This window comes from Elgaria multicarinata, chromosome 1 (assembly GCF_023053635.1).
Source record: "Elgaria multicarinata webbii isolate HBS135686 ecotype San Diego chromosome 1, rElgMul1.1.pri, whole genome shotgun sequence".
Classification (NCBI taxonomy): Eukaryota; Metazoa; Chordata; class Lepidosauria; order Squamata; family Anguidae; genus Elgaria; species Elgaria multicarinata.
This window is the reverse complement of record NC_086171.1, coordinates 92,319,058-92,337,003: the sequence shown is the minus strand read 5'-3', so window position 1 is coordinate 92,337,003 and position 17,946 is coordinate 92,319,058. Positions and strand designations below refer to the sequence as shown.

Here is a 17,946-nt window from a genome sequence, read left to right as displayed (position 1 = left end):
AAGACTGGCTGAGTATCCAGAATCCCTTCCTACCTGTAAACAAATAACCTGAAATAATCCTGTGTCTACTCTCTATTATAAAAACATTTTCATTCTAAAATTCATAAGCTGCTGTGAGGCACAGAGAGATACAGAACCACGCAAGTACACACACAGAGTTACTAGAGGGATAGCTTGAAATTGAGGGAGCTAAAAGCGAGCTTCTATTAGGTAATGACTTGAGGATGGGGGGCTGCACAAGAGGAGTTTTTTGGTGGTCCAGGTTCAAACTTGTTGGGCACTCACCCATGCATCTGCAGGAGACTGCCTTTTCAAAGTTGCTGCCTGCTCACCATGTGTTCTTGAAAGCTGTGATTGAAGGGGCATGTCCTGAGACCTGCTGCTGGGACTGAAGGGATGTGTCCTGATTGCTCTCAGCAGCTGAATGGGCAAGGAGTTTCATTCTGTTTCCTGACTCCTAACTGAGCAGAGAAGGAGAAGCTGCCCCAGCTGGTCTAGAAGGTACATAAGGAAGTGAGCTCCCAGAGAGCGAGCAGGGAGATCAAACAGGAATTCAGCAGGGGACATCATTGGGAAGGTCCCTAGCAAATATAGTATAGAACTCTGTTATTAACCTTCAGGGAGGACAGGACAAAGCACAGCCTATACTAATACAATTGGAAAGGCAGAAACAAAAATGGAATATAGACTATGCATGGAAAGGATTCTCCAGTGGTGGTGACCTGCAAGGTGTGTGCAATGTTTGTGTTCCTGCCTGAGATCAAAATGGTGTACACCTGCAATGAGTGGTTGCACTATTGGAAGAAAAAGTGAGCGGCGACTGTCCACCCTCCAAAGAATAAGAGAAGACAAACAGTTCTTAGAACAGAGAGAAGCAAAGAAGCACAGGAGGTGGAAGAGCAACAGCTACTACAGGATGAGACTGGAGGACAGCCTGCTAAGGAAGAGTTACAGGAGACCCTGTGCAACAGTGAGCAAGAGGCAAAAGTTCAGTCAAGCAGAGACAATAATACCAAGGCCTACAACAACGAGAAGAGGAGTAGTCATTGTGGGAGACTCCCTGCTGCGTGGGATTGAAACTGAAGTATGTTGTGAAGACCCAACGACTTGCCCGGTATGCTGTCACCTTGGAGGATGGATTAGAGATGTGACTGAAGGGTTGCCAAAGCTCATAAAGCCCACTGACACGTATTCTTTTCTTCTAATCCGTGTGGGAACAGATAATACTGCCAGCGGAGCTATGAAGAAATCACGTCACACTTTGAAGCTTTGGGGGGGAAACTCAAGAACTCAAGGTAGTTTTCTCATCCATCCTCCCAGTTCTTGGAAGACAAATAGAATCCAGGTGAACGACTGGCTACGAAAGTGGTGCTGACGTGAGAGATTCGGATTCTGGGACCACGGGCTATGCTACTTGGAAGATGCATTGCTAGCAAGTGACGGGTTGCACCTCACAAAGGCTGGTAAGAATGTGTTTGGCCACAGCATGAGTTTGAAACTTATAAACAAATGATCAAGGAACATCTAATTTCTTTGAACGAGTTCAAATCTCCAGGGCCAATGAACTGCATCTAAGAGTAATAAAGGAGCTGGCAGAAGAACTCACACAACCACTGTCTATTATCTTTGTGAATCATGGAAGACGGGTGAAGTGCTATACGACTGGAGGAGGGCTAATGTCCATTCCTAGAATTAGAGGTTGAGGAATTACTTTGGCTCTTCTAGTTCTGGTCTGGCAGGAAAAGGCGGCCTCTCCCCCTGGAGGAGATCATCTTAATTGGACCTTGTCTGCTGTCCAGAATTTGGCACTAACCCTAGGATCTGGAATGTCCCCCAGAATATACTGAGAAAGAAATTTGCAGTCAAACTTCCCTTTCTCTCAGGTACCCTAGTCCCAAGCTAATTAGGTCTTTAAAAGTCAATACCCAAACCTTAAACCTGGCCTGGTTAGCAAACTGGTAGCCAGTGAAGATCTCTCAACAAAGATGTTACATGTTTGTGGCCAGGCATGCTAGTCAACAATCAATACATGCTATAGCCTCCAGACCAAGTATAGACCCTCATAAACTGCATTACAGTGCTAATCAAGACGTGAGATTACCAATGTGTGAGGCACTGTGGCCAGACTATCTAGAACAGTCATGGCTAGTATACCAGCTGAAACTCATGTACGTAGCAGTCCTTTTTACTGCAGTCTCTTGGGCCTTCAGTGACAATGATGGATCTAGAAGCACCCCTAAACTACAGACCTATTCTTTCACAGAGAGTGCTGGAAAGATAGAAATAGAAAGAGGGAGGGGGATTGGAGAACTGCTTTGGGAGAAGCTGTATGCTTGGAAAAGCTAACAACTCTGATAGTAAGATATTGCTGGGGGAAACTTGGAAAGTATAGGGATGCAGTCTTATTAGGAATTAGCAGGATGTGTTGACCTTTTGGTTGTGTGGTTTTTTTTATATGTGTGCATGATAGCCATTCAGATGTTAAAACCTTTTTACTACTAATAATACTTTTTCAGTAAAATTTATAAAGTTGTTGCTTAAACGCATGGTCTCCTTTATTGTTGGATTACCCACCCCATATCTAAAAGCCAAACCCCCACACTACCTAGAGGTATTTAGAAGAGACCTAGAGGGGTTTAATGTTGTTTAGTAAGGAAAATAAAGATTTCCACCTAGTGGCTGTGGAAAAGCACCAGGAAGTAGAGGGCGAACAGGAGTGGGGCACTTTATTTGACCTGGTCTCCCTTCCACTCTCAAATCAGGGTGTAGCTGGTCCTGTTACACAGTTCCAAAACCAGACCTGAACTCAGACTGAAATGGATCTAGATAAGTGGTGTCTTCCAAGGCTGACTGGAGGTGGTTTGCTACCATACTCATGAGCACCTTGGTTTATACTTGTTTAACACCTCCAAGTCCAATGTGGTTGTCTTCAGGAGTGATCACACAACTGTCTCCTTAATGATGGTTGGTATCACTCTCTCACACAAGAAGAATGTGTCCACCTGCTCCGGATCCATTCAGTCAACCCCACCACCCCTGCCCAGCAACTTTGGATCAGCCAAGATGGGCAAGGGTAGAGGGGAAAGGTGATCAATCTAAGAGATGCAACTGCCTTGTCCACATCCTTGGGCCTCAGCAATTGAAACTGACCTTATAACACCGATCAAGTTGGAAGATCTTGTGTCTCTACAAAATGTGATATCTAAGTCAGCACAGTGGTGAGCAGTTTTATTCTCAAAGAGCTCAGCAAATCTGTCAAAGTGGTCTTCTAAGGATGTAGGCATCTGAGCTAATGGGGTATATGTTTACAATCCCCAAACCACTTGAAAAACCTTGGGTTTGAAGTGTTCTTCTGGCCTGTTTCATCACCTGAGGTTGCTCTGAATACTGGGGAGCAACATGGGCTCCACAGCACTGAAGAGGGTGCTAAGGAGTGATCATGTCATATGACTCAACTTTTGTTTTATTGCTGTTTCCATTTTCCCATCTGGCAAAAATTATATTATACTTGGACACCTTACAGGGCAGCTTCTTACAGCTTTGTATATAACACTGAATATATTTGAAATTATTGTTTGATTAAACTTCATACTTTGACATTTTGGAACTACCCAAACTGTATAAATTATTAACTAATTCTAGATTATATATTTCATGTTCTTAAAGCCATACAATAAGTGAAAGTTTATATGCCAGGTTTCTTCTGGACCTGTGGCTATCTTTTGTGCTGGATTTTTTGTCTCTTACAAATATAGAAAGTGTAATGAAACATATTAGTGATGGAGATTTTTTCTTCTGTTCCAGGAAGTAAAGCAAACTTGAGATCTGAAAGCAAACAAAGCCTTCTAGGTGCCTTCTCCCCCACTGTCAAAAGCATGCATCGACTTTCAGGCAGTTATTCCACCTCTTCTTCAAAGCCTGAAGAGCAAATTTCCAGCTGTTTGGCCAAAGAGGCAGCAATGGGGGCGGCTGCTGTCACTCATGATATACCAGGTGCACCAAGACACAAAGTACAGGGAATGCCGGTCTCTCCCTTGTCAACCACCACACACTGTAGTACCAGCAAAGGGAATTCAAAGTGTCCGCTTCTGACCAGTAAGAGGAATATGTCTCTGGTGGCATCGGGTCTAAACCAAGGCGAGTTGGTAAGCACATACTCATACGTTTGTAGTCCCTTCACAGCGAGATCACCAGAATTCTTCAGTCAGCAAAAATGTAGTAAGCGGGGGGGAATAGGGGGAAGGAGAAGAAAAAGTTGCGGGGTGTGATACAAAAAACTCTCTTAAAATGGAATGGAGGCTTCTTAATTTGCAGGCTTAATAATTGCTCCTTCACTTTGCAGAGTACTTATTGCTGCAGCAGCACGCGTGGCCATCCATGACCACTGCAGCCAGACCCTGAGTGCTGCATCCTTTCCCAGTGGAGGCTCCCCCACTTTTTTGTTGCTGCGGCAGTGTGTGTCCCTCCCCAGACACTGCAGCCTGAACTGGCTGTGGTGGCTGCAGAGAAACACACACCACCGCAGCAACGCAACCTTGCCCATTTGTTTTGACACCAAGGCCAGAGAGAGATGATGCTGACAGCTCTCTCCAGCCTCGCCATTGAAACTAATGGGCCTGTCCTGGGAAATGCATGGGGCGTGGTGGATCGCAGCACTCCACCAAGGGACAGCATGATCAGCGGCTCCCCAGGCACTTCCCCAGACGGGATTATTGCCCCTGCCTGTAGAGCCCCGCTGAGCAAAAGTGGCAAGGGTTTCTGCCACTCTTGCCTCAGAACTCTGTAGGCAGGGGAAATAATCCACGGAGCCTGACAGACACAATATTCAGTGGTTGTGTTGATCATCATCTCTGCACACCATTGATGAAATAACCAACCGTGGTGTGGTTTTTGCCCCACAGACAACACAGTAGTCAGTGGTGGACTATTTAGTCTACTGTGGACTATTTAATCAACTGTTGACTATTATGTCATCCGAACCCAGTCCATCAGGGACTGTTGGCTATTTGGCATCCTTACCTTTGGGAATCATCTTTGGAAGCCTGCCACCAAACTGAATGCAGCAGTACACAGAGGCAGCAGCAGCAGAGTGTACCACCAATAAGATGGCACCAATATGTGTATGGGTGACACCACATATTGTAGTGTACCACCAATATGGTGTCATAAACATGTGGTCACACCAATAAACATGTGGTCAATATGACGCTGTGCTGTTTCTCCTTTTCATTATGTTCCAGGGAGATGGTCAAAGTTCTAAAGCAGGATTGGGTAATTTGTGGCCCTCCAGATGTTCTGGCCTAGAACTCCCATCAATCCCAGGCAGCATAATCAATGGTGAAAGATCATGGGAGTTGTAGGCCAAAACAGTTGGAGAGCCATGAGTTTCCCCCCACCTATTCTAAACCATTGCCTGAAGTCAGTAGTTGACTGGATGAACATGAATAAAGAGAAAGTCAAGACAAGACAGAGGTGCTTCTTTTAATCTTAGAGAAGTTCTTCTTCGTGGTCTCTGTGCATCACACATATGGGCTCTGCGCCTGCGCAGGGCCAGCTTCGGAAACTTCTATATCTGAAAACGTTTTAGGCGGGAACCCCTCCCCCACCGTCCACTGAGCATGCTCAGGGGTTCCCGCCTAATCCCCTCAGTTCTCTTCAACCGCCTGTAGGGTCAACAGCTTGTGGAGACTTCTCGTGTGTGGTATACTTTACCTCAGCTGAAAGTATTCTATTTTCCTTCTTGTCTTTTCTCTCCAGTTTTCTAATCTTTTCTATTTAGTTATTATATATATATATTTAAAAAAAAAGAAAAGAAAAAAAAAGAAGAAGAATTCATTTGTTGTTAGTTAGCCTTGTGGCTTATGGCACATCAAGGCCTCTTCAAGAAGTGCCCCTTTGGGGGCTGAAGATCACGCTAACTGATGGACATTCCCTTTGTTTGCTTTGCTTGGGGGACACACATTGTGGAATCGTGTGTGTTTTGTCTAAAATTCTCGAGGCAAGCGAGAAAAAAACCGATCAGACCGCCTTCGGGTGTTGTTCTGAAAAAAGGCGTTGGAGGCAGTGGAGGTACCGAGAGGATCTCGACGCTCCAAATCTCCTATTATAATGGAGTCTATGCCCCAACCTCCTCCCGCGCGGAGTGAAGCCTTATCGGTTCCCCCTTCCTCCTCTCAGTCCGCATCAACAAAGGCGGCAAAGAAGATTTCTAAGAGAGTGAGAGAGCATTCTGGGGCTGACAACCCCAGAAAGAAAAGAGCAAACTTAAGACGGAAAATGGGAAGAAAAAACCGTTGAAACCGACTTTGTCAGTACCGAGGAGCCCGGTACCAAGCACTTCGGTACCGAGGCATCCGACAGGGCACAGGAGCCCGATGTCGAGCCTTTCATTGCAAAGGTCTCCTCCGGAACCGATAAGCCCGATACCGAGGCTATCGCTACCGAGACCATTTTCGATACCGAGATGGGCGACACCATCCGCACCACCGGTATCGAATTCTCCGCCCCAGGCAGGGCACGGTATCGGCTCACCGATACTTTCTCCGCTGCAGATCATCACGGTACCGACAGATGATCCCAGCGTAAGAGCATCGATTTCAGAAGGCGAAATTAGAGGTTCCTCCCTGGATAATACCGTACCTGATCAGGGTCCCAGTTCCCCTCGGTACCGAGAGGAACCACAGCCCATCGATACCGGCGGACGTCGGTACCGACAAGTGCCCCAGCAAACGCCAGTCGATACCGAAGGCTATCGATACTGACACACGCCTCACCAGCAACCGCCGGTCGATACCGAAGGCTATCGATACTGACATACGCCTCCTTACAGATGCGACCGGGGTCGTTCACCGGCTTTAGCTCATTCAGGTCTTCAATATATGACCTATGACGAGCGACATCTGTCCCCTCCAAGAATGTGGGACTATTACGCTGATTGGCAACCTCCCTAGTATCCTCTGTATTATTACGAGGATTGGAGACACAGAAGGCACCAAGATTACTATTATCAGTATCCGTAGGAACGGCAACACGAGCCGTACCCGCTTTTCCGCCAACCACCCTCCAAAGCGATCTTCCCTCCACCCCTCCCAGAGGATGTCTTGGCCATGCCACCGCCACCTCTACCATCGGTACCGAGGCGCGCTCCGCAACCATCGCAAACCGCAGTACCAACCGCTTCGGTACCGTCGGAAGCATTGCAAACGTTGCCTACATCACACATGGGACTGGATGTTCCATCGGAGGAGGATTACCAATCGGACTCCTCACAAGATACATCACCACCAGATGACCTCGTGGTCACTGTAGACGTAGTGTCCCCTTCAGAGGACTTAGCACACTTTACAGGTACAAAGAATGGCAAGGTCCCTAGGGGCTCAAATATCCCAACCTATAGAGAAATTTAATGACCCAGTTTATGATGCCGTATACTGTGGGTCATCAACCCCAGTGGCTATTCCATATTTGCCTGTGCCGCTGCGCACAGCACAACAATCATGGAAGCTGCCCTCTTCTATGCCACAACGTCGAGGAGGCTAGACAACATATATTTATAAGATGCAGGACTAAATTGTCCCGTTCCTGTTTACATACAAATAATGCACCTGTGGACAAAGAAGCCTGTAGGTTGCACGGCCTGGGGAGAAGAGTATACTCTTCTATAGGTTTATCCCTTCGTGTGCACAATTACCAAGCCACAATGGCAAAACGTAAGCTCTTTTTATGGGGGAAGATTACATCTCTCCAGATTCTTGCCAGATGACCAAACGGAACTGGCAGATGTTTTTGTATTGAGGCTATGAGACTTTCTCGACAATAGCTTAATACAGCACGCCACGCTACGGACTGCGCCTCAAAGCCATGGTAGTTTCCATTGTACTACGAAGGCATGCGTAGCTGAGGTCTGCCCCAGTAGGCACGCACCCGCATAGAGGACCTGCTGTTCGATGGAAGCCAGATCTAACCACTACTGTTAGAGTCCCCATGGCTGGCCTCCTCGGTAGCAATAATAACTAGGTTCTTCAGTACCCTGAAGCCTCTCGATACCGAGACTTGCAACAATATAACTAGCTTCGTCAGTGCCTAGCCTGTGACCTCTCGGTACCTAGACTGCTCTCAATACCGAGATACAATATAACTAGCTTCTTCGGTACCGAGAATGAATCCCTCGATGCCGAGACTGGCAACAATGTAGCTTCTTCGGTACAGACTGGAGCCCTCGATACCAACAGTGGCAATTACATAACTAGCATCTACAATGCAGACGCTGGAGTTCTCTATGCTGACACTGGCAATGAACATAACTGGCTTTTTTTGGTACCAAGGTGAAATTTTTGGTACTGAAAATGACAATAACATAACTGGTTTCTTCGGTACCAAGGCTGGAACCCTTTATACCAAGATTAGCAATAACGTTAATAGCTCTTTGGTACAAACGCTGACACTCTTGATACCAAGAGGGCATCTTGCATGCAGCTTCAATGTTAGAGGGTGAGATGTAATATCTCTCCCCTCCAAAGCCAATGGACATCTGTCCACCACATCAGGCAGTGTATACCTTGCAAGCTAACCACCTATTTCAAGTCCCCATTCCAGAGTCTCTACGCTCTGAGTGCTTTGCTTTCAGTGGAGAGTGTTTTATTACCATGATGTCTGATGTCATCATTCTTGGGGTTCGCCCACTCCTTGGAAGAGGAGGGCATACAATGTTAAACGGGCCACGTCTCCTGAGAATACCATACAACCATGGGTACTGGCTTTAGTACCATGATGGGGATACGTACAACCGTGATCTCTGTCATTGCGAGCGATACACAGGGCTCAGCTGTTACAGCCACAATGCATCAGCACAATTACTTAGCTCTTCCCCATTCCACCCCCATTCCATGGGACATTAGGAGATCAACTTGGGGAAGATGAGTTAGAGCATAAGAATAGACCTGATTCCCTTCAATTCTTTGAGGACTATCAGTCGGTCTCAACATTGCTCTCTTCTGCATCACCTACACAGGGCAGAACCTCCTTTGGAGGACTTATACCACTTCCTGGTCATTGAGGATGACCAGGCTTGGTATTGAGACACATAACTGGGAAAATAAAGTGCAGGTTTTTGTATCTCATGCTGTATGTACTGAGAAGCCAACTCCAGTGTCGATATTTTTCCTCCCAACACTGCTTCTGACAGTTAAAAATTCCTGGAAGGGCCCTTCTTTGATGGCTCTGACATTGGAAAGTGCAGAATCTTTACATAAGGTCCAGTAATGGACATGGGGTTTTTTCTTTATGCACCCGTGTTTCAATTCTATATTAGTTCTGTTAGCCCCAAGGGGAGTTTTCAGAACATATTCATCTGCTTTGGGCCCCAGAGTCATACACTATCTAGTTATGATGTCCAGATACAACTTTTCCTCTTGTCAGCAACTTTACATGACCCGTCACTTCACTGTGAGTTGAGAGCGATGGTGCGCGCTCTGGCGCTTCGCATGCATACCTATGATTAGCAGGTCTCACTCCGTGAACTAGATTGAGGACCTACCATTCGATGGTGAAGGATTGTTCAATCTCATTGCTCATCTCGTCTCCTGCATCAGAACCAGCAAATTACAGATGACACACTGTCCTTAATGCTGCTTCTCAAGAAGGGAGTAAGGTTTGCCCCATACACATAAGTATGCATACTTCCATATAGCCATTCAGAACACTCGCCAGAGGTACCTTGGGTTTATCATAGGTACCGATATGTCCCAGTTTGGGTGTGTCTATGGACCTAAGCACAGCCCACCGAATGTTTGCAAAATATATGGCAGTTCATTTGCCTACACAGGGTGAAAGTCTACCTATATTTAGACAACTGGCTTCTCGTGGCATCTTAGAAGAGGATGCTATCGAAGGCAGTGGGAGTAATCCTCAATTTATTGAGCTCTCTGGACCTCATAGTAGAAACCACAATGTTAGACTGTCAATCCTTACCCCCTGATATATGGGACATAATTCTAGCAGCTAAGAAACAAGCGACTAGAAAGTCATATGCTACCAAATGGGAAGCTCACTCCTCCTTTGCACTAAGCAGGAATGAGAAACCCCTTTCAGAGCCTATTTCCACCATCCTCACTTTCCCTTTTTCCTTGTTAAAAGAGGCCTTAAGTTTCCTCACTTAGAGTTTATCTGGCAGCGATTCTGCCTCACATTTATGGATTCAGGGCTGTTCGGTCTTCACTCATCCACTGGTTAAGCGCTTTATGAAAGGGATGAAAGATACAGTTCCACCCTTCGTTCCGCAATAGAGCTTTTCCGTGGTGCTTAAAGCACTGTCTGCCAAGCCTTTCGAACCGTTGGCAAAGACAGATTTGCCTTTACCGACTTTTAAGGTGGTATTCCTTGTTGCCATAACGTCTGCTAGACGTGCATCAGAGTTAGCGGTACTCCGTATGGACTCACCTTATACGGGTTTTCATGCTGACAAAGTGGTCCTTAGACCGGACCCAGCTTTTTTCCAAAGGTTGTTTCTCCTTTCACCTTGGGCAGGATTTTACTCTGCCAAGCTTTTTCCTTGCGCCGTCAACTCTTCTTGAGTCGACACTACATACGCTGGACAGAACAGTGACTCTCCGGAGATCCCTAAGATTTTTTGTTTGTTATGGGTCAAACAAAAGGGACTCCAAGCATCTCTGCAGAGGATATCTGCTTGGGTTTTTTCAGTCTATCAAATAAGCCTATGAACTTGCTGGCCCCCCGCTGAAGGGGAAAGTGCGCTCTCACTCCACCAGAGGAGGGGCCACTGCTACAGCTTTTGAAAGAGGTATTGCCATACCGGACCTCTGCAAAGTGGATATCTGGTCGACACCTCTGACTTTTGCCAGTCACTACCATCTGGACATCAGAGTGCGTAGAGACTGTGCCTTTGGGCGTGCCGTCTTATCAGCAATCTGTTGAATTTTCATCCATCACCTGACACCACCCACCTCCGGGTAGTCAGCGTGTTATTCGCCCATATGTGTGATGCACAGAGACCACGAAGAAGAAAGACAGGTTGCTTACCTGTAACTGTAGTTCTTCGAGTGGTCATCTGTGCAGTCACACAACCCTCCCACCGTCCCCGCTATGGTGTCATTTTTTTTTGATCACCTGGTGGTTGTCCTCAGTGAGACTGTTTAGGCGGTTTCAAGAACTGAGGGGATTAGGCGGGAACCCCTGAGCATGCTCAGTGGACGGTGGGGGAGGGGTTCCCGCCTAAAAAGTTTTCAGCTAGTGAAGTTTTCCGAAGCTGGCCCTGCGCAGGTGCAGAGCCCATATGTGTGACTGCACAGATGGCCACTCGAAGAACTACAGTTACAGGTAAGCAACCTGTCTTTATCTCCTTCCGTCCCCTCTTTAGTTTTAATAATTGTTTAATTGTAATTATTCATGTTAATGTTAACGAAATATATCAGACATCTATATGGAAAGGCAAGATGTACATTCTTCTAAAAAAAATGTTAAAGGCTCCATTGTGAAGCCAACAATACCTTATGTGCTAATAAAATCAGTTATTTCTAACACAGTATTTATTTTGCTTCTAGCGACTAGCACAGAAGTTTGTCGGGAAAACTCAGAGCATTTGGTCTAATAAAATTACTGCAGAAACAACCCATGTAGTAATGAAAACAGGTGAGCTGGGAATACAGAGGAGAACCTGCCGTCTGCATTGCCTCATCGGGTGGATGAGTGGGTAGGCACGTACCTCTTGCAGAACTGTTAGAGTTCAGTTTAATGACTGAAGAATCTTGCCTCTTCCAGATGATAACTCACTGGAACCTCCTTGTTCACAGGTGTTTTTTCTGATTATAAAGCACTGGATATTATTAACACAGAATGGGTATTGCCATCATACTCTGCTCATGAGCTTCCCTGAGGAATCTCTGGCCGGCCATGCTGGACAAAGAATGCTAGACTAGAGGTCCTGAGTAAAAATCCAAACCTGTCCAATCCTGTTTCGGCTCCGCTTCCTCCTCAGTTGACAAGGAAGATTTAGTGTGCTCTTTGCTTTTGTGATTAAACTGACCTCACTAGGTGTGAGGCCCAAGGGGAGCAGACTGTAACATGACTCAAGCAAGGCAGGGGTTACATCAAAATCTTGGTTAGCACGCTGCATAAAGTGCTAGCTGGAGTATTCTCCCATGAGGAGCCATTGTCCTAAGTGAAATGGGCTGTCTGAATCTGAAGACTCCTTGGAGTTATGTAGTGCTTCAGAACCAGGGGACATAACACAAACCATGGAAGTGCAGAATTCAAGATTCACAGATCCAGCTTCTGAGCGTTTTGGTTTTTAAAAGTGCAAGTCTCTAGCCCTTCAGTGATAAACTGAAAAGAATGGTAGGATGCAAGGAGACAGTGGTTGGGGGAACAAACTGAGTAGGATTTCTACTAGTATAGATACTAGTAGAGCCAGTGTGGTGTAGTGGCTAGAGTGTTGGGCTGGGAGCCAGGAGATCCGGGTTCTACACCCCACTCGGCCATGGAAACCCACTGGGTGACTTTGGGCTGGGCACAGACTCTTAGCCCAACCTACCTCACAGGGTTGTTGTTGTGAGGATAAACATGGAGAGGAGGAGGATTATGTACGCTGCCTTGGGTTCCTTGGAAGAAAAAGGGCGGGATATAAATAAAATAAATAAAATAATACATTATGTCCATGGCTTCCAAAAGCAAAATAAATTATGGCTCATAGGCAAATATATGCATTATTTTTATTTGAATAATATTGTAAGTTGCCAATGCTAGCTTTCTTTGGCACAGAATTTGGATTTGTATCATTACTGAGAAGGTGATGGGTTTATCAGATAATTCTTGGAATTTTAAAAAAGAATCCTTTCCCTTTTCCCTTTCAAAAAGCATTTTAGAACTTAAAAGAGGATGTGCGTTTTAAGAATACTTTGCATGTGTAAACAGTGGGAAGGGGACTCTGGCTGCCTTGATGCAACCTATGAATCTATCTAATACAGGTACTAAGAAGTACTTAACATAGGTTGTTTGCATATCAGACTCTTGGCCAGGATCCAAAGAACTGTGCACCTGATTCTGCACCTTTTTTTGTTCTCTAACAGTCCCTACTACCCAGCAAACTGCTTTTGAAACTAAGGGTACTTTTGAAAGCAGTTCATGATATGTGATGGCCTGGTGTGAAAAGATAAATGTTAGAAGAACATTCTATTAGACATGCTGAAGCCCTTTCGCTTGCCTAAACTAGCTCTTTGGATCCAGGCCCTTACTTTTAGTATTAGCACTGAGCCCTATTTGAAATCTTTCTCCTTAATCTTCAGATGAGGATCTGGTCTGTGAGCGTACGCTGAAATACTTCCTAGGTATCGCTGCACAGAAATGGGTGGTGAGCTACCAGTGTAAGTGTAAACATTCATTGAAATCTCTCTGCGCTCTCGCCTTGCACATTCAGGGCACAGGAAACAGGTTTTTAGCAATGAAAACTCATGCCATAATGAACTTTTATTTATTTTGTATTCAAATTTCTATTCCACCTTTTATAACAAGAAACAATGTAAGAACTTTGTCAGACCATTTTATCCAATAAATGTATAAACATCATAGAATGACAAAGACAGCAGGGAAAAAATACTAAATTCCATAGTCCAAATACTGCCAACTAGCCAAATTAGAGAGCAGTTTTGTAATGCATCTTTAATGTAGTTGCTCTTAGAAAGACCAGCATTATATCTCTGAAAGTTAGCCATAAACTGTTTCAGTTAGTACAGCGTTGGTATTCTTGAAAGACAATGGATTTGAAATCTGCAACAAGTGGGAGGAAGAAGTTCCCAGTAGCGTGCAGTAATACTACCAGCCAGCAGTATTATTTAAATGGGGGCTTGCTCTTTTGCAGTTTTCTTTTGTATGTTGAGGTAGAAACTAAAAACAATGTTGCAGATGCTAAAAAGGGCTGTTTGTTGTTTTAAGAATAGGAATAACTAGTTCCTTTTTTTATCTGTCATAGGGATTGAACAGTCGCTTAAGGCAGGAACAGTCCTTCATGAGGTACATCTGATATCTGCATTTTGGGGGTTTGTGCTCATTTGTGAGCTATTTGCAGAGTCCCTAGAACAAGGGCAGAGAGGGAGTAAGATTGAAGCTGGTCCACTGCTTATATACTGTGACACTTTATTTTATTTTCATTTAAATGCCAAGTTAATACTTGTGAATGAGAATAGAATAGATGTAGGGGGTGGGCGGAGTTCTAAATTTACCTGTGAATTTCTCTTCTTAAGGGGGAGGAGGCAAGCTAACATTGGGCAAGGCTGCTTTTCTGGGGCTGGGAAGACAGCTTACAACTTCAACTGAAGTGGAGGAGCTTAAAATCATAGAATTGAAATGGACCTTGGAGAACAGCTAGTCCTGGGGTCCCCAACATAATGCCAGTGCATACCAATGTGCTGACAAACACTTCTCTTGGTTTCTACAAGCTCCCTGCCCCTTCTGATTTTTATTTTATTAGATACTTCAATTTAAAATGTTTTTAACTGGGAGGCTTGCATGCTGTAGAATGAAGTGCTGGCCTCCAATGGCATCTTTATTTTCAAGGTTTCTGGGGCCCATGTGGAGAGGCACTATTGCTTCCTATAACCTGGACATTATGCTTCTGTCAATGCAGCCTAAAATTGCAATAATATTTTTTAATTAATATTGAGCTTGTGATCCGCTAAGACACCTAAGTCCATTTCACATGTACTGATACCAATCCAGGTTTCACCCATCCTATATTTGTGCCTTTTATTTATTTTATTTTATTTTATTTGTACTTAAATGGAAGGCTTTATATTTATCTGTTTAATTTCATCCCAGTGTTCCAGGTTGTCAAAATTCTTTTGAGTCTTGGTTCTATGGTGTTAACTCCTAACTTTACGTCATCTCACCCAGAAAATTTATAAAAACATTGAGCCACTCGACCTCCCTCCAAGAGGATGCTGAACTATTAATGAGTACTCATTAAGCATTATTACTAAATCAGACGTTGATCTGCTTAACTGTAGTGGCATCCAACATACATTTTACCAACTTGCCAACAAGGATATCATGGGAAACCTTGCCAAATGTTTTGCTGAAATACTAATATTATGTCAACAGCATTCACACAATCCACAAAACCAGTAATGACTTTTCCCTGACAAACCCATGCTGGCTTCTACTAATCGGTGCATTATTCTCTATATGCTCACCGACCAAGTGCTTAACAATCTCTTCTAGAATTTTGCCTGGCATTGACGTCAGACTGACGGGTCTTTAGTTTCCTGGATCCACCTTTTTTCTGGATGGGGACAAAATTTGTCCAACTCCAGTAGTCCAGTATCTCACCTGTTCTCCAGAAGTTCTCAAAGATTTCAGTCAGTGGCTCTGAAATAACATCTGCAAATTCCTTCAGCACACAGGAATGTAATTCATCTGGTCCTGGAGACTTGAACTTGTTTAAAGTAGTTAAGTTTTCTCTTATAATCTCCTTGGGCTGCAAGTCCCTCTTTATGGTATTTGTTTTACCTGTCCCAGATTGAGCACAACTTCCATTGTGGCAGAAGGCTAAAGAAAAATAGCAGTTGAGTAGTTGCACCTTCTCTGTGTTACCTGTTAACACTTCACCATCTTCCCTAAGCAATAGACCTATCCCTTGATCCTTTTCTTGTTCCTAGCATAGTTGAAGAAGCTCTTGATTTTATCATCTTTGCAAGCCTCAGCTCATTCTGAGCCTTCGCCTTTCTAACACCATCCATACAGGTTTTGACAACTCTATAGTACTCCTCTTTGGTTATATGTCCTTCCTTCCCTCTCCTATAGATGTCCCTTTAGAGTTTCAGCTCATCAGATAACTCCCTGTGTAGCCACACTGGCTTCTTTAGATGTTTCCTGTTTTTCCATCTCATTGAAATAGTTTGTGATTACGTCTTCAGTATTTCAGTTTTCAGGATCTGCCATCCCTCTTGAATTCTTTTTCCTTCAGAATTTCTAGTCATGGGATCCTATCCAACTTATTTTTGAGATTTTTGAAATTGGCTTTCCTAATATCCAAGGTATACATCCATCTAAACTCAATTTTCACAGCCCTCAGTGACACAAATTCCAAGATGGCATCACTTACCTCCAAGGCTCCTGCCACTTTCACTTCATCTTTCTTTGCTGTTGGTCACGATTCCCTTATTCCTTCTTCAACTTCTGAAAGATGGTTGCAGGAAAGGAAAGGCAAAAGTTCTTAGCAGAGTTAGACTTTTAACAGATGTCAGGATAGTTAAAAATGTGACAGTTTTGTCCTTTTCTAGGGAAGTGCCATCCATATCTTCTGGCTGGCTAGGCAGCATTTAGTAATGCTTTCAACAGGGCTTTCATTCCCAGAATCATGGGTTTCCATGCAGGTGTATACATTCTTTAGATAGGGTCTTTGAGACAGTATGAAGGTCTCAGAGCCCCTATGTAAGGCTGGCTCTGGCAAAGTGTTTGTCTGCTAGCATCTAAATTCATGGACAGTTGGAGACTTTCCTTGTACTCAATACTGGAACAAAATTAAGTCATAAGAAGTTCAGCATTCCAGAGAGTCTAAGAAGTAGTGGTGCTTGGCTTTAATTACTTGTTCTGTCCCCATTGGGATGTTGTTAGAAGGGGCCTTTCCCAATACTGTCTGCTATTCCCTCAAAGGGAGAATGTTAAATGAAGATTAGATTGTTGATGCATTTAATTTCTGTAAATTGATTTAAGAGGTTTTGTGCTATGAGTTCATGGCTGCTCATTACATCCAATATATGTCATAGGCAAAAAACAACTGCCTTTTGCTTGTGTGCAAGCCCCATTCTATCCTGTCATTGACTGAGCTCCTCTATCATCACTGAAGCTTCATGAATATTTTAATTGCTATGGGGTGATTGATTTTTCTGGTTTAATGTATCAATATATTTCTCCTTTTAAAAATAAATAAATCTTGTTATAAGCTGCAGGATGAGAGCAGCTATCACTTCAACTCCTAGCCCTCCTTCTGCTTCAGTTTTGACTAAGAGGACCCCAGCTTCTAAAATGCAAGCATTCATTTTCTGCTTCAGCTACAAAGAAAAGTCTCAACCTGTGTTTCATTGGCATCTGATTTCACTTATGTTGTCTTCCAGGGGGACTTTGAAGTGAGAGGAGACGTAATCAATGGGAGGAGCCATCAAGGGCCCAAAAGGGCAAGGGAATCTTCTGCTGGAAAGGTGTGGATATTTAACCATTATCCCTGCAAGAGTTTAAAATGGGAGGTAGTATGTGCCACTCATAGGAATGTCCCCCAGAGTATGGCCCTCTTCTGCTCCACCCAGCATGCTTCTGTCATCATAGGAAATAGTCCACTGTTTGTAGGATATAGTTATTGTCATAGAGGAGAATCCTGAGTGTTGTTCATGTGACTTCAATGAATATGATGATTCCTATGAGGGAGAAATGTGTAGAATGTAAACCCGGACGTAAAGTATGTGGAAACAAATAATGCACATCCTCCTTAATAACCCCTACAGCAATACCTAATGCTGCTTCCCTCTGTGTGTGAACACTCAATTGAAGGGTTCTAATTTCTGAAACAACCATTGCTAAAAATGTGCAGATGTATGCTGGTTCTTTCTTTTTAAAAAAATACTTATATTCGGAGTACTAGAACCTTTTAACTATTAAAAACTCATAATGAAAAAGACTGGCAGAATACAAAACGGCAGGTTGCCCTGTTGCTGCAGAGGGAAAGTAACAGCTAGTTTTTCAAAGAGGGAAGGGGGGTTATAATTGGGAATCATAAGTGGGAATTGATACAAATAGTGTTCAGGATGCTGCAAACCTTCAATCCTGCTGTGTTAATCTGATTTATTTATTTTGCATCCTTGCCCCCAATTATCTGAAGGCCTGCTGGTTGGGCCTGCATTTCACATTGCATTGTTGGTGACATGAAGATTAATGCTGGTTGGA

At 44.1% G+C, this 17,946-nt stretch overlaps 2 protein-coding genes across 3 annotated transcripts in view; both read left to right on the top strand.

Moving 5' to 3' along the window:
• Positions 1-17,946, top strand: part of PIP4K2B (phosphatidylinositol-5-phosphate 4-kinase type 2 beta) — a 453,863-nt gene that overhangs the window by 348,386 nt on the left and 87,531 nt on the right. The gene's annotated exons all lie outside the window — the stretch shown is intronic.
• BRCA1 (BRCA1 DNA repair associated) overlaps positions 1-17,946 on the top strand; it is an 85,568-nt gene that overhangs the window by 57,321 nt on the left and 10,301 nt on the right. The window contains exons 13-17 of the mRNA XM_063127425.1: positions 3,805-4,145; positions 11,559-11,646; positions 13,299-13,376; positions 13,982-14,022; positions 17,124-17,207. Of these exons, the coding sequence (XP_062983495.1) occupies positions 3,805-4,145; positions 11,559-11,646; positions 13,299-13,376; positions 13,982-14,022; positions 17,124-17,207 (632 nt within the window). The remainder of the gene's footprint in view (positions 1-3,804; positions 4,146-11,558; positions 11,647-13,298; positions 13,377-13,981; positions 14,023-17,123; positions 17,208-17,946) is intronic.